We start from the raw sequence: 16,890 nt of genomic DNA, 5'->3' as shown, positions 1-16,890 counted from the left end.
GCGCAACAGGTCGTTTCCGGTTATTTTTGGGTTCCCCTTCGTATGTTGTATACATTGTAGTGGCATGTCATACTGCGCAATTGAAACTCCTGTGGGGGATATAATGGTATACAGTCATCCTCCATTAATTGAGATTAATTGGCTCCATGAAATATCACTGTATAGTGATTCATTGGTTAATGAACCCAATTTTAATGTTTGCTTTGCTTTTCAATGTAGGGCCTGTAATTTTACTAGTTTTATTCAGAAAGTTGCAAAATGGGATGAACAGTGAACATTGATAAGATTTCACTACTACACCATCAGAATGGCTGGATGACATGACTGAACTTGTAAACGTTGCCAATGCACACATGCACTGATGGTTGTTGAATGATAAGGAGTGACAGTTATTCAGGTATTTGGATGTAATGTGGGAGTGTTGAATCAAATTGCCAGTTGGCAGGGAATGACTAGTCTTAAAACTGAGTTAGTAAAAGTAGTAAGATATGTATTTGATTCGTATTGTGTTCAAAACCTGGCCAGCACTCTGGGTGTTGTTATATATGTTGTTGTTTTTCAGTCCTTCAATGTGAATTCGTGTGAAAATGGAGTGGTTACCATCACACAAACAAATGTCAATGACACATTTGTTTGTGTGATGGTAACCACTACAGTTTTATTTGTAAGCACTGAAAATGGGATGCAACACTACAAGATTGTGAATGTATTGTTCTTCCAAAGACCATTGAAAATAATACTACAAGGATAGACAGGTACAACATGTCAGAATGTAAAACTAATCAACTTAGCTATGTATGAATTAGTTTACTTAACAGCAGTTTACCAAGCTTCTCAAGATATTGCATACGTACGAGTACCTACATACATGAATTTGCTCACGTTGAATGACACGTAACAGTCATTATGCATGAGCATTAATTCATCTGATCATGTTTACAATAAGCTGTAACTTATAACTTATAACTGAACTCCATCCTCCCCAGTCCATTCCATTTGACCATGTGTAGTCATTGTCATGTTCTAACACAAAATAAACTTAGCTGTTCATACAGTTATTTACTTGAAATCCAATCAGTCTGTTCCCATTAAAGTTTTAGCTCAAGTGTCATTTGTATATACGATATTATGATGCAAACCCGAACACATGACAATTTGGTGTCAGAATTGATCGGAGTGGATTGATTGATTGATTAGACTGAAGACTGCCTGAAAACATGGAACAAATTTTGGAAGTCATGAAGTCCATGCAAGAAGAAATGAGAACCAGTAGAAAGGCTTTTTTTTTAATTGCTAGTGGGGTGGGACTAAGTCTCTTGTACTGCTGCCACTTCTGGCCTATTGTACCAGCCCCAGATGATAGGTGAGGGTGATTGTGGAGCAATTGGTGGAATGAAGATTGGCAGGGGAAACCGAAGAACTCGGAGAAAACCTGCCCCAGCGCCACTTTGTCCACCACAAATCCCACTTGACTAGACCCAGGATTGAACCCAGGCTACTGCGGTGGGAAGCCAGCGACTAACTGCCTGAGCTATGGCGCTGTACAAAGGCTTACTAAGAAAGAATGGAGAGTCAGATAAGTTCTCTAGTCTCCAGAATGGAGGTTGACAGAAAAAGCGACCAGGAAGAAATAGCCAGCCAAAAACAGATGTGAATCTAAATGAAATGTGATCCATACTTAATGCCTGGATAGTGGACATGATGGCCTGCCAAGGAAAGACAGAGGCATGGCTGGAATGTGAGGAGCCAACCTTAGTGGGCATGGAACCTGAAGCAGAACGACGTCCCTAAGGAAGAAGCCACAGTGATGCTAGTTGGAGGACTGAGGAGGAAGCATAGGGACCGGAATCTGGCTGTTGAGCACTGCCAGAAGCTGAAGGAAACAAACCAGAGAAGTTGTGAATCATGGAAGATAATTGACAGCTGCCAGTATGAGGAAGACCTGCTGTGGAGGAGTGGCATGACCTGGGAGAAATTTCATCAGGAAATATTGGACCAGGAAGCAGATGGAATGAGGAAGGCCTAAAGGATGGACATTCAGGAAAAAATGCCAGCCAGAACTGAAAAGTTTAGAGGAAATAAGGATCTTGGGCTTAAAGAAGCAAATGTATCTGGGAAGAGGAGGACTGACCTACAAGACCCTCAAAATGACCCTATAACTGGAATTCATGACACAAGCAAATGGGATGTCCAGTGAGTTACAAAGAATGGTGAACTGGACAATGTGGAGGAGATGGCCCCCTCGAAAATGGAAAAAGAAACTGCACACTGAGCAGGAGCTGGTAATGTGGAGGCACAGGCACAGGCCGCTCGGGATGGTTACCACAAACTGCTTGAAGGTAAAAACTTTGGATGACGACGATGACGACGACGACGACGACTGGAACCTTATGATGGAGCCACTTGGAATGAGCGCCTATAAGGAGGGAGCAGTGGTAGCGTTTGAAGACACCACCGCAGAGGAAAAAATGAGTCATGGGAAGGACGGCAGGATCGACTGCAGACACCGCAAGCACAGCCCTCAAAAGAAAAGAAAGGTGATATACCACTAGGCTGTTAGGGACAAACAGTCTTAAGTAGGGAGCAATGTGACATGATGCCTGAAAGCTGGAATAGTGGAGTCAGATCAGAGTTGATTTCCTAGGCAATGAGTATTAACAGCACACGTCCTGTGAACAGTTTACAATGGGATTATTGTACGTGCACTTCCGTAAAAACACTCAATAGGCATATAGGTTACTGCGGAGCTGGAGGTGTTTCCATCGTAACATGTGCTTAGGCACACAGTTACCACAGATATGAAATACAGAACTGTCTGACTTGGTGTCCTCTATACAGTACTTCAAGCAGATATGAAACAGAATGCATTCATGAATGAAGGCAGAGCTTAGAAGTGAAGCTCAGAGTACAGAAGTAAAGGCAAAGCGCAGAAGTGAAGCCAAGAGTTCAGAAATGAAGGCAGAGCTTAGAAGTGAAGTCGATGTGTTCAGAAATGAAGTACTAGAGAACACAGAAAATGTGTGAACTTATTATAATTGAGTGTAATTGTGATACTGACATCAAATAAACCTAATCATCCAATCTAGAATCCGCAATTATTAGTCATGCATTCCCCTTACATGTGACAGTATTTACTAATTTGTCTTGAAGATAATAGTAATCTGAATATCAGTAATAACTATGTCGTGTTTGCTGCTGCTGTAGAGACTGGTAAGTAAAGGTAAGTAAACCCATATAATTTGGGATATAATATTCGTTTAACATGAATGGCTTAAACTGGTGCCATTGTCCTTCAGCTTCAAGTTGAGTTTATAGCAGTTTTAGTGATAAATGTGTGTAGCACTTTTATGTTTTGTTCTGTTTTGATGATTACTCCACATAGTTGTTTTATCTCTAGTGAGAAGGTAACAGACTGTGAAGGCTCATAGGGTTGTGATATATTGAGGCTGTCACATTTTCTCTTAGACAGTTGACTCACAGGTGACAGTAAGGTTGTCAGCCCTATGTACATGTCACCCTTTACACCCCAGAAAGTTTCCTGGTACTCATTTCTGTTAGAGATGGAGTCAACCCCAGGGCCATTGTGCAGCTGGAAGGATTAGGTCAATTGAAAAAATCTAATAACCTCATTGGGGATCGAAACCGCGACCTTCTGGCTTGTAGCATAGTGCCTCAACCAGCATGCCCCTTTTATCTCTTGTAATATTTTGATAGTTAACTTACTGTAATATTTTTATATCCAGTACTGTACTTATTTGTAGTCTGTAACATCCAAAAATATAGTCGTTACTTTCTGTATGTCCAGGCATATTCTTTATTTCCTTCTATTTCCTCTTGAAGATCAGTCACAAAAGTTCGTTTCACAAGAAAATTGCTGAATTAAAGAAAAACGATCAGTCGTTTCCTTCTGATGCTTGGATTTATACTGATCACCAAGAATTTAATTATTATGGAAAACTAACCTTACTGGAAGATGTTAGGTAAGAATATATGTGTATGTATGCAATTCACTACGTTGAAAAATGTTTTTGATTGAGGCTCATGTTACATTGAATGGACATAATATCCCCTTTGTCACTCATGTAAATTATCTTGGCATAACCTTTGATAAGAGGATTACATGAAGACTGTACATAGAAATGACTGAAGTCAAGCCTTCAGAACATTTACTAGAATCTACTCCCTATTCACAAGTGAGTGTTTTAAGTGCCAACATTGAACTAACCCTCTGTAAAACAGTGATTAGATCAGTAATGACTTATGTTTGCCCCAGCTGGGAATTAGCGGTAGACACCTACCTCTTAAAATTGCAGTACCTGCAAAACAAGGTTCTCCACACCATTGGAAATTTTCCAAGATGCAGCATGCTGGTCTGTGATTTGCACATGGCTTTCCATCTTGCATATGCATATGATTATATAACAAAATTGTGCAGAACACAACCAGAAATCATACAAAATCACAAGGTTGAACATGTTCATAGCATAGGGCAAGGTGAAGCTAGACATAGAAAATATAAGGGGCTTAAACTTGGGGGTGGTCAAGCTTATGATCGTTCAGGTGACTAAGCTGTCATTGTAGCATAGGGTAAATACGATAGACATGATCTGTTTTGCAAAACCTGGACTGACAGAGGACTTGTACATAGTGACACTTGTCAAAAGTGAAGCCTATTCATAAGAGACAAATCCATCCTTTCATCAGAGACGATGTTACATAAGGACTATGAACACAAGGCTTCAGTTGGAAAAAAGAATTTTGCCTTGAGCCTCTAGGGGCTTAGTGCCAAAATGAACTGATTGGCAGTAAACCGCCAGTTGTAAAGTAACTCTGACTTACACTGACTCTGGTCTCAGTTTGAGTCTGAGGCAAAATCTGAGTGTTGGGATGGAATGCTGAAGAAGCAAAAGTAAGGGAGAGGACAGAATGTCATGACACTGAAGAAGAGGAAGGAAGCAAGGGGAATTGAACAATCAATTGGATACACTTGTAAATACTTAGAACAGTCAAAGAGAAGAGGAAGTAGTGCCCAACAAATCAATTTCCTGCCAGAACCCATGACTTCAACATTTTGCTTGACAGTAATATAAATTCCCCCTCGTTGGTGTCTCCACCTTATCGTGGTGAGGGGGTTTGAGTGTGCCAAGGACCCCGAGAGCTATGCCAGCAGTAGCATAGCTACTGGCAGGGCCTCCTTTGCTGGACCGGTCAAAGGGTAGGAATCAGACAAAGAGAGACACCAAAAACCAAAAACTGATGCCAGACGCAGCATCATCAGCAGCGACTTGAAGCACAGAGCAAATGATGCTCGAGATGGTTCAAGTTCGTATAGCAACAGGTGTGACCAGAGTGGTTTGAATGGCCGTTGTACTGCGATGTGGAAAACAAATGGAAAGACTACCACATTATCACTTTTCCTGGATAGCCTCTTCCAAAAAACATAGATATCATGTATGCGAGATGTTTTCTCTGGAGACAAAACAAACCAGAGGGGCGGATAGAAGTGACCAGAAGACGAGGAAGAAGATGTAAGAAGATGCTGGATGACTTTGTGGACAGAAAAGGATATTTTTATTTGAAGGAGAAAGCTTGAGATCGCATTGAGTGGAGGAACTGTTTTAGGACTGTGGACCTGTCGTATGACAGATTACTGATGAATGAATGAATGAATATAAATTAACCATCAACATTTTTAAGGGACTGGAAAGCCATCTAGACATGGTGAGGAAGTTTTGATGGTTTGTTTATATTACTGACTTCTATCACATGCTGAAAATATCTCAGTATGCCAGCATTCAGCTTAGGCAAAAACAGCCAGAAGTTTCACTTACCAAACATTAAAAACATCATAGTATTTTGTGATCTTTTTCATACTGGAAACATTTCAAAATTGATTCTCACACCACTTCTATTTTACACAGAAACCAGATACAGTGAAGAGTACCATCTTTTGTGATGTGATGCCATGTAGTCCAGTAGAAGTTCACAGGCATTTTAGAACATACTGTCTTCATCTTTGGGGTTGAAGAATAAGCCATGCATGCAGCAGGCAGAGCTCTGCTCACCATGGCTGCCAAGAGCCTGATAGAGTTTGTTAGTTTTGAGTTACTTTTACTTGAGTACCATCTTCTGGGACATAATGCTGTACACTTCTTTGAAAGTCAACCAATGGAGGTGATGTTCCTCTGAAACATCAGTTGACTTTTAGTTGACTACATGACGCTATTTCCCAGAAGACAGTACGCTTCATAACTACTGCTGTGAGAAACTCAAATCCTATGTGCTTGTACTTATTGTGACCACTTATGATGTAAGATTTGGTAAGGATGTGTCAGATAGCAGAAATCTGATAGTCAAATAGAAGAGGTAACAATCAGAATTCATGGGTTTTTGGACTTTGTCCATTGTCCGGTATTCAAAATCACCCCCTAATTCTTAGTTTTATACACCATCAGAACCCTTTAAAATCTACAGGAAACAATTATTTTATTTCTGTTTCAAATTACATTGTGATTGAAATTATTGCCTTTTATTTGGGTTTTCATAAATTAAACTGAAAATTGTTAAGAATAATTTAATAGGAAACTGAATTGATATGATTTTCCCAGTACTGTACTTCTGTTATGAATAAAACTGTCACGTATGTAACAATATGGCGAATAGCATTGAACGTTTTCTTGTCTAACTAGCGGCAAGACCAAAGATGCAATTATATTCTAAAGCGTTCTGACGATGTGTGTAAGACTCAGAATTACTGGGTTTTCGGACTTTGTCTATCATCCGGTATTCTAAAAACTACCGGACGATTGACGAAGTCCGAATGGTCCGAACACACAGCAAATATACAATGTTAACTAATGTGCTGCTGGTATTCGTCGTATACAATATATGCCTTCTATCTTCTCCGCAATTCTCCGTGTTGTCAACCTTGGCGCGTCGAGATGGTCGAGATCGTCGAGATGGCGCCATGCTTCTGAAAGCAGTTAGAGATATGTGTTTGTAATGGTAATGACCTGCTGTGTTGTGTTGCGAGTGTTTGTCATACAAGTTTTGGTCCTGTAAAGTGTTTCTCTTATTTGTGCTGTTGTGGAGAATGGAATTTGTAAGATTGCCGATGGGGTAAGGTAAGTTTCATTTCATAATGCCATTATTGTTAAGAAGACGTGTGGGGTTACTACAGGTTTTAACCGCGAGGTTTTCTTCAGCGTTTCGGGTTTGTCTCTAAGAGACCAGAAACTACTTCTATGCTTGATTTTCATGGTATGAATTACCTGTCAGGCAGGTGGGTTTCACTGCTGATTATGTGTTTTAAATATGAAAAAGTACTGATTGTAAGTTGAAAAAGTTGGCCAGAGAGAGAGAGGGAGCGAGCAAGCGTGAAATCTGGCAAGACCGAAGCTTCCCATCCCATTCTTTCGTACTGTTGTACTAACCCTGTAGTGAGAGTAATTAATTTCATTTTGCAGTTGCAGTAATTTTAGGGCACTAAACCTAGATCAAACTATTCCGCAGAACTTTGCAAAGATATATTTACACGAATTATTAGAACTACTATTGTTCTGTATAAGAATTTACATTTTTTTGGTATAACAGTTATGGTTTCCATAAAACTTTATTATTATTATTATTATTATTATTATTATTATTATTAAAATACATTTCTTTGATCCAACAGTCACCCTGTAGGGCTTGATATAAAAATTGTCATACATCATGTCTGAGACAAACAGTCACATGCAGTAGAATACAGATACACATTAAACGTAATATGTAAAATCTAAAGCACAAAGTAATTTCAGTGACAAAAAAGAAAATTTTGATATTTTTGAAAAAAAAAAAACAAAACAAACTTCTAATGGTGTTTGTAGGAGGGATGGATTTGTATCTAAGGAAGAAATTCTCTGTACAAAACCAGTACCAGAACTCTGTGATCATTATTAACTTGTTCATGCTTTTGGATTTGATTTTTTATGTAAGGGAAAGGCAGTTGCTTGGAACACTTAGCAGTTATACGAGTATATTGTAATATGTTTTATGATCAAACCTATGGCAGTTCAATTTCTGTATTCTAAGTTGTCAGACTAAACGTTTGTGGCTTATGCTGTGTGTATTTTATATTTGGAAGGTTTGCAGGTGAAATAGAATGTCAGACTATTAATCCCATGTTTACCCTGTGGAGGCAGGTAAAAATACCTCCGCCATAGCACTACGAGCTGTAGAAGGTGATGGAAAGGGAACCTGGTGTCTGGAGTTATAACTGGGCTACCCTGTCACTAGGAGACATACAAAGGCATGGTTCTCCAGGTTTGGGGTTGTATGCAAGGCTGATGACCTCGCTCTGTAAAAGAATTACTGTTTCAAAATCCAGAGTAGTGAAAACCAGATCAAATCTGGCAGAATATTATAAGGAAGGCTGAAGCCCAAAAAGAGCCCTATTTATTATTTGTAGTGATGATTATTACTCACAGATAGAAGTTAAGCTTCTGTGTTTTCCTGAAGTCAGTCAGGGTAATGACAGGGGTGATATTTTATAATATAATATGCTTTATCTCTCTTGTTCCATGTTCAAATGTGTTCATGATATTATTCATTATTTTCATATGCCGTGTGGCAGATTTTGAGCTCTGAAAGTGTAGAGCTGTGACACGAAGGTTTTGTATTCAGGAAGTAGACCAAACAAAACCAGTGAAATATAAGAGAATTTGATATATTTCTTGGCATATGGTAATTATATCATCTTGAGAAAATTATTATTAGAATATTCCTTATTGTAACATGTTGAGAATATCAATTCATATGTAGTACACTAGGCTGGCCTATGAAGTAGATGCTTCCGAAAACAGGATTTATATTTTGAAATATGGGGTATGTGAAGTCAACTCTTAGCCTGCTTTCCCTGTTTTGGAAAAATAGAATTAGGCTCATGTGCTCATTTACTGTCTATGTGTATCCCCCCACTCCAACAACTTTTGAAGGTTTGCACCAAGTGTCATGAAATGTGGTATGTATATCATGCCACCTGAGCTCATACTAACAGTATACTTCATAAATCCCTCCCATCAGTAATACCAACTCTGCACACTCTGAAATTGTTGAAGTAATGAAATTATTATTATTACTATTATTATTATATAACATTAATATTACTTCAATGCCTGAACCAGTTGTCATGGAACTTGGTATGTGTATCATGTCACCTGAGGTCATCTCAGTGGCATATACTTTATAAATCCCTCCCATCAGTACTCCCCAACACCTCAGCCTCTTAAATTGTTGAGGTAGTAACCTAAATGCTGGGTCGCACCATAGCTCAAGTAGTTAGTCACTGGCTTCCCATCGCGGGGTCTGGTCAAGTGGGATTTGTGGTGGACAAAGTGGTGCTGGGGCAGGTTTTCTCCAACTAATTCGGTTTCCCATGCCAATCTTTGTTCCAGTAATTGCTCCACAATCACCCTCACCTACCATCTGGTGCTGGTACAATAGACCAGAAGTGGCTGCAGTACAAGGGACTTAGTCCCACCCTACTAGCAATAAAAAAACATAAGTATTACTTGAATGCATGAACCAGTTGTCATGGAACTTGATATGTGTATCATGCCACTTGAGGCCATCTCAGTAGAATATTTTATAAATCCTTCGCATCAGTACTACCAGCACTGAGCCTTTTAAATTGATGAGGTAGTAACTTGAATATTAATTGAATACCTGAACCAGTTGAGATGGAATGTGGTATGTATATCATGTCACATGAGACCATTTCAACAGTATACTTCATAAATCCCTTCCATTAGTAATATCAACACTGTAGCCTCTGAAAATTAAGGTAGTAATATTACTTGAAATTTGTCTTCTTGTTCTTCTTTAAAACCAAACTTTAGGCCACTGGCCTGTTCCAAGACTATGAATTTATCAGACATTCTTTTCATAAGTTTGCCCATTTGTCTACTTCCTTGAAGCTAATGGTAATAGGCTTTTAGGTAGACATTTGTTGTTCATACTTTTCACATGTATTTTATAGTTTAATCTATATTTTTCAGTATCATCTCCCAATTTTTCCATTAGGTATTCAGTCTCTTCATGTAACTCCTGCCAGTGATTTGATCAGTTTCATCTTTTGAGCTTGCAGTATTTTCTCATTCTGTTTTCTTAACGTGCAGTTTTCAGAACCCTAAACATAAGCGTAAGTCTGGCCGTGAATGGCGTCTCAGTTGAATTTTCTTGACTGAGTTTTTCCAGAGTTTGTGTACATCCAATAACTAACATTTCATGGAGCTGAGCCCTTCTTCAGAAGCTACCAGTTATACAGCTATTCAAGAACTTCATAATTATTGCGTTCATTACAGTGTCCACGAGAGCCCTCCACTGGTACCCATCCTGACCCAGATCAATTCGGTCCATAGCACCCCAGCCTATCTCTCTAAGATCCACTTTAATATTATCCCCCCACTTACATCTTGGTTTTCATAGTGGTCTTTTTCTTTATGACTCTCCTACAATATATACATTCCTCTTCTCCATTCCTGCTACATTCTCTGTTCATCTCATCTTCCTTGACTTGATCATTCTAATTATACTTAGCAAACAATACAAGTTATGAAGTCCCTCATTATGCGGTTTTCTCCAACCTCCTGTCACTTCATCTCTCTTCGGTCCAAATATTCTCCTCAACCCCCTGTTCTCAAACACCCTCAGTCTATGTTCCTCCCTTAATGTCAGAGACTGAGTTTCACACCAATACAAAACCACAGACAGAATTACGGTTTTGTATATTCCAATTTTTATGTTGTTAGACGGCAGATGAGAAGATAAAAGGTTCTGGGCTGAATGGTAGCAAGCATTACTTGAATTCAGTCTCCTCTTAATTTCCTCCTGAATCAGATTTTTGTTTGTTACTGTTGTTCCCATGTATTTGAACTGTGCTACATTGTCAAAACATGTGTTGACTATCTCAATTGTTATGATTTTGCCCCGCATTTTGGTGACGAGACAGCAATATACACTTAGTTTTCTCTGTGTTTACTTCCAGACCAACCTCCTTACCAGCATCGATTAAAGTTTCTGTGTTTGTCTTTATGGTATCTGTGTTATCATCCAGTAGATTCACACCATCAGCATAGACCAGCAGCTGATATGTTCCATTTAATTTCAGTTCCACCTGGTTTCCCAGGACCTTCCTAGTGGTTGAAAAGCAGTGATGAAAAAGCATCTGCTTGTTTTAGACCATTTTGGATAGGAAAATTATCAGACAAATGTTTACCAATACCGACTTTATTATAGGTTTCATTTAAACACATTTTAATTGTCCTAACTAATTTCATGGGTACCCCATCAGCTATTTGTGGGCTTTCTTGCAGTCTCTGAGTAGCTGATGTACTGTCTGATTATGCTCCCATTTTTTGTCCATTATCTGACAAATGCAAAACATCTGATCGGTAGATGGTCTGTTAGTCAAAACCCACACTGATGATCCTCAGTAATTTCATCTCTATATGGACTTAACCTTGAGAGAAGGATATTGGATAAAATTTTGTATGGAGTTGACAACAGTGATATCCCACGATAATTGCTATAGTCAGTTTTATTCTCCTTCCTGTGAGTTGGTACAATAAGACTTTCCACTGATCATGCAGTTGTTCCTTATTCCAAATAGAATTAGTGAGTTAATGGATCTCAAACCGTAATGTTTCATCTCTTGCTTGAATAAGTTTTGCCAGAATTTGGTCACTGCTTGGCGATTTATACCTTTTCAACGCTGTAAAAGGAATTTAAACACAAAAGGAGTAGAATAAGGCACTAACAACTCAACTATATGTATTTCTAGGTGCCTAATATCAATGGCCCTATGTACATTCAATAACTTAAAGTAGTATTTCTTCAACCTGTTCAAAATACTGTTGGGAATCTGCAAGCAGATCACCATTCCCATCCTCACTAAGTTAATTCTAGGTTGGTAACCCCTCTTAAAGTCATTTATTCCTATGTACTTGTGCACATCTCTAATATTTTTCTTCTTAATGTTTGTTGCAAGTTCATTAATTTTGCCTTTGGGATATTTTCTGTTTTTTTTTTTTTTTGAAATGCCTGCTGGCATCATGACATATAGTTCAGATTATCGCCATTTATTTTACTTGGATCCTGTAACCACTGTAGTTTGGCTTGTTTCCTTTGATCTAATAATTTTGAGCATCCTTTGTGGAACTGTGGCTTATGCTTCTTTAATTCATAGTAACCTAGACTCTCTTTGGCTGAAATTTTAATATTCTATCTAATAGTGTCTGAAGCTCTGTTAATATCCACCTAATCGCCTAAGTTTTCCAAAGCTGTGAACCTATTTGAGATTTCAACACGATACTGCTCTTTATCCTCTACCTCGTTTAATTTCTTGAGATTGAACCCCTCCATGTGAACTTTATGCATTGCTTGTTTACTCACTGCCAGTCTCTCCCTAACTTTTGCCACCACCAGCTAGTTGTCAGCATCACACTCTGCTGCCCTGGACTGTGGACATCAAGTACACTTGAATGCTATCTCCTGTCTTCCAAAATATGGTCAAATTGTTTGTGAGTCTTTTTACCAGGAGATATACAACTAAATTTATGAATGTTATGATGTGGGAACATCATTCTTTTGACAGTCAGATTTTTGTATGTGGCAAAGTTTACTGCTCTAACTCCATTATCATTACTAATTTAATGCAATCTCTCATTCCCAATTGTTGGTTTGAAAATGTCTTCCCTACCTACTTTGGCATTGGAATCTCCTAACAAGATTTTCATATGCATTTAAGGAATTTATCAAATACGTGTTCTAATGCCTCATAGAAGGTGTCTTTCATGTCATTAACTTCACCCTCTGTTGGGGCATGAACATTGAGAACAATGATATCACACCAATGACTTCTTAGTATTATGTAGGATATTCTATCCCTCACAAACTGCCTTATAATTAATGATGATTATTATTTTCACCTACTATTTAGAAGACATTCAATTTTCAAAATTTAAACTAATGTATAAAGTTAGATTTCTCTAAAACTTTTTGTACTATTTTGATAAAATTTGTCCTGTTTATGGAGATCATCACTATAAATAAATATACTTGAAGTAATGTCTCCAGGAAAATAATGCTGTGTGTACTATAGCCCAAACGAGGATGTTGCTTTTGTAAAAACCAGTGTTATCGGTCAGGCAGATTTCATTCGGTATATACACTGAAGTGCCAAAAGTCATTAGATAGGTAATTAGTATCGTGTAGGATGCCCTCTAGCCTGGCGAAGTGCAGCAACTCGACGTGGCATCGATTCCACAAGTGGGCGGAAGACTTCTGAAGAGATGTTGAGCCATGCCGTCTGGATAGCCGACCACAGCTCCCTGGTATTTGTAAGTGCTGGATTTTGGGTGTGAATGGACCTCTCCACCACGTCCCATAAATGCTTGATTGGGTTCATGTTGGCCGAACGTGGTGGCCACACCATTTGTCGGAACTCTCCAGAATGCTCCTTGAACCAATTCTGGACAACTCCGGCCCGATGACGCGGTGCATTGCCCTGCTGGAATATCCCATCGTTGTGGGGGTACATGAAGTCCATGAAAGGCTGCAAATGGTCACCAAGCAGTGTAACGTAGCGGTCACCGGTCAGTGACTTGTTTAGGTGGATGAGGGGACCCAACTCATGCCACGTGAACACACCCCACACCAGTATGGAACCACCACCAGCCTGCACGGTGCCTTGTTGACAACTGGGGTCCATGGCCTCATGGGGTCTGCGCCACACCTGAACCCTACCATCCGCCCGAAACAACTGGTACCGTGACTCATCGGACCACGCCACATGTTGCCAATCCTCCAGGGTCCAATTAGCGATGTCACACGCCCAGGTGAGGCGCTATGTCCAGTGTTGTGTTAACAGAGGCACTCTGGTCGGTCTTCTGCTCCCATATCCAATGGAAGCTAAAGAACGCTGCACTGACCTGCTGGATATGCGTCTGGTACCTCCTGCATTGAATGTGGATGTGATTTCAGCCAGTGTCGCTTGTCTGTTACCACAGACAATTCCAGCTAGACGCCGCTGGTCACGATCATTAAACACCCGTGGTCGGCCACTGCGCTGTCCACGGCGGGTGGAAATGCCTTCCACAAGGTATTCTCGGTACACACGTGACACCGTGGATCGAGGAATGTTGAATGACCGCACAGCTTCGGAAATGGAATGTCCCATCCGCCTGGCACCCACTATCATGCCCCGTTCAGACTTCAATAATTCACGTCGGCTAGCCATGAGCAGACTAGCCGGTGTTCAAGCTGACTCACGAGAGAACACCTCACAACTGATACTGCTCTGGGCATTCCCAAGCCGTCAAGGGACGGTGGCGCCTCTTAAAAATAAATTTACATACTGCTATCCCATGACTTTTGGCACTTGAGTATCTAGTATCCAACACTGTTCTATGGAAGAAGAGTCGGTTTCATTTCCAAGGCACTGTCGTCGAGACCAGTTATAAGTGCGAAAGTGTGTGCGGTGTTTTTGCACCAATTTGTTTATTTGTGATGACACCAAATCCAGCTCCTGTGCTACTGTTCAGCTGATCGTAGTTTCTGATATTTCATAAGGAAGTGTTATTTTCTGTAGGATTTGAGGTTCTCACAGGGGTGGTTATTGAAGATTCCTGTCTCTTGGGATATAACTCTTCAGGTCTTATTCTTTAGATTCACTACTATGTCGTCTTTAGTTGAATCTTGGAGTTACTGGTAATGTTATTCCAAATCTTATGTTGTAATTAAATTTGTATAGAAGATACCTGTGGTGTTTATTTTAAAACTTTTTTGAGTGCATTGGAACCCATCCTCAGAGACGCACATCTCTGTAGGGTTTCATAGATTTCTTCCAATCCTGTCTTAGTTTTTCTCTATTTCTTTTTTTTTTTACCTGTTTGCTGCTTTTTGATCATATTATGTTTGGTACTCAATTTTTGGGGGTTGTAATGTTTGTTTATAGCCCTCTTTTTAGTCCCAGAGGTCACTGTGCTTTCCCTCCCTCCCTCCTCCATATCAACGGTTGAATAATTAGATTTTAACGAAATTTAGTATGACACATTCATACTTTCTAATATGTTACAACTGATAATAATATGGCAGATGCACAAACTCTTGAAGCGAGAGCACCACGTAATCGAAAAGGTTAAGTACTGTGCTTAATTATAAGTACTACGCCATGAAGACGTATGGGGGAGTGGCTGTATAGATCCAGGTATTATTGACCTCAGCGCTTTTTGGAGGTGAGTATTCAGCTTCATGCCCCGGCCCTTTCCCCCCGCGAAAAGAGCACTTGGTACCCGTTGGATAGGAGGATTGAGTTGACTCAAGAACCGGTCTGGACGACGTGGAGAGGAGAAAATCTTGCCCCCACCGGGACTCGTGCTCCGATCCCTCGGTCATCCAGCGTGTAGCCAGTCGCTGTACCAATTGCGCCATCCCGGCTCTCACCGAATAATATAGGGTCTGAAATCATGCAGAAAATTTTGAACTTTTTAAAGGGAATAGAACAACGAAATCATGGCTGCATGACATCTGAAGTTAACTTTCTGTTTGATAGCAATAATTAATGAACCATTGGATCTAGGAGTGTCGAATTGGGTGCGGCGGTACTACACATTAAGTGCGAAATGTTGTTTGTAAGCAGTCCACAGCTACATCGTCGTCCATCGCTGAACAACGGCTGCAATGGAAATCGTTGAGCTCCCACAGCGACAAGTCGAATATCAACAGACTGTTGCCTAGGAAGAACCGTGGCAACGAGTTATTGAAACAGCGGAATAATGCATTTCCACGGTAACCAATATAGAACACGTATAAACGAACCCTGGGAGAAGGTGCTCTCTATTGAGTGAGAAACCAGCCTATAAAAAGGGTTGAATGCATTCGCCGAGACACAGTTGAGACCCAGCCACGGCCAAGGAGAGTTGAGAGGTCGCAGCCGCAGCCGCAGTAGAAGTATTGAAGTAGAGGCAGTAGTTGTGATGCTGTAAGTGATAGTGATTGTATTCCTGACTCTAAGTAAGTGTGGATGAATGAGTTCAGTAAATAATCGTTGAATCAGAAGGCTACGTGAATTTATTTGTCGCGCTTCATAGGCAACACGTGACATTTTTATTTATATAGATTTAAACTCCCAATCACCTGCTGTACAGAAGCGAGCACGAATTTACACTAATCGTTTCACTGAGTTTTCACCGGGTTTTCAGTGTTCTTTTGAATTTTCGTGTTTTTGCTTTGGAAATATTTTGGCAATTACGGGTTTAGGACAGGCGCAGTTTTACCGCTGTGTTATTTATGATCGAATGCGTTAGACTTGCGAGGGTATTATTTGCTGTGGACTACTAGCGTTATTGAAGATTGCTGTCTTCTGGGATTTGGGTAACCGGAATGATGCATGTCGCTGTAGGACTAATAAAGAAAAATACTCATTTTGACATAGTCTGATAAAGACTCTGGTAACTGCTATGGTCGCCACATAACCATTGCATTTGATGCGGAGGAAATGCCGCTGCCAAAAATTAACTTAGGTTGAATTCAAGTGCGTATTTCATGTTTTTATTCGAGTGGTTAAGAGTTTCGGGTCGGGGAAATTGCTGTTGGTCTTCGCCAGCACAGTCATTCTTGGTTTCCGGGTCCCCGGGACCGATGACGATTTTTTCTGCCCCATGACTCTGAGTCATGTGACTGACAAGTTAATAGTATAATATATCCAGAGCGATAGAATTGAAGGTCAACCAACCAATTAACCAGTAACCCATCTAAATACAAGGTATTAAAGTTTGTGTCGGTAGCATGTCCAAAAAATCAGTAATTGCGTCCAAATATACCCAATCCCTTGGAACACGTTACAAGAAG

General features: G+C 40.0%; 1 protein-coding gene across 2 annotated transcripts in view; it reads left to right on the top strand.

The window, feature by feature from the left end:
- The first annotated feature begins 6,518 nt into the window (after positions 1-6,518).
- LOC111865903 (mitogen-activated protein kinase kinase kinase 1) overlaps positions 6,519-16,890 on the top strand; it is a 53,138-nt gene continuing 42,766 nt past the window's right edge. Inside the window, exon 1 of one of the 2 annotated variants that reach the window (XM_023854341.2) lies at positions 6,519-7,119. In XM_023854341.2, the coding sequence (XP_023710109.1) occupies positions 7,094-7,119 (26 nt within the window). In that variant the 5' untranslated portion in view covers positions 6,519-7,093. Of the gene's footprint in view, positions 7,125-16,890 lie in introns of both variants that reach the window. The other variant, XM_023854342.2, reaches the window with a different exon arrangement.

This window comes from Cryptotermes secundus, unplaced genomic scaffold (genome assembly GCF_002891405.2).
Source record: "Cryptotermes secundus unplaced genomic scaffold, Csec_1.0 scaffold1754, whole genome shotgun sequence".
Lineage (NCBI taxonomy): Eukaryota > Metazoa > Arthropoda > Insecta > Blattodea > Kalotermitidae > Cryptotermes > Cryptotermes secundus.
Note: the sequence above shows the minus strand (reverse complement) of the source record. Positions and strands in the feature narration are given on the sequence as shown.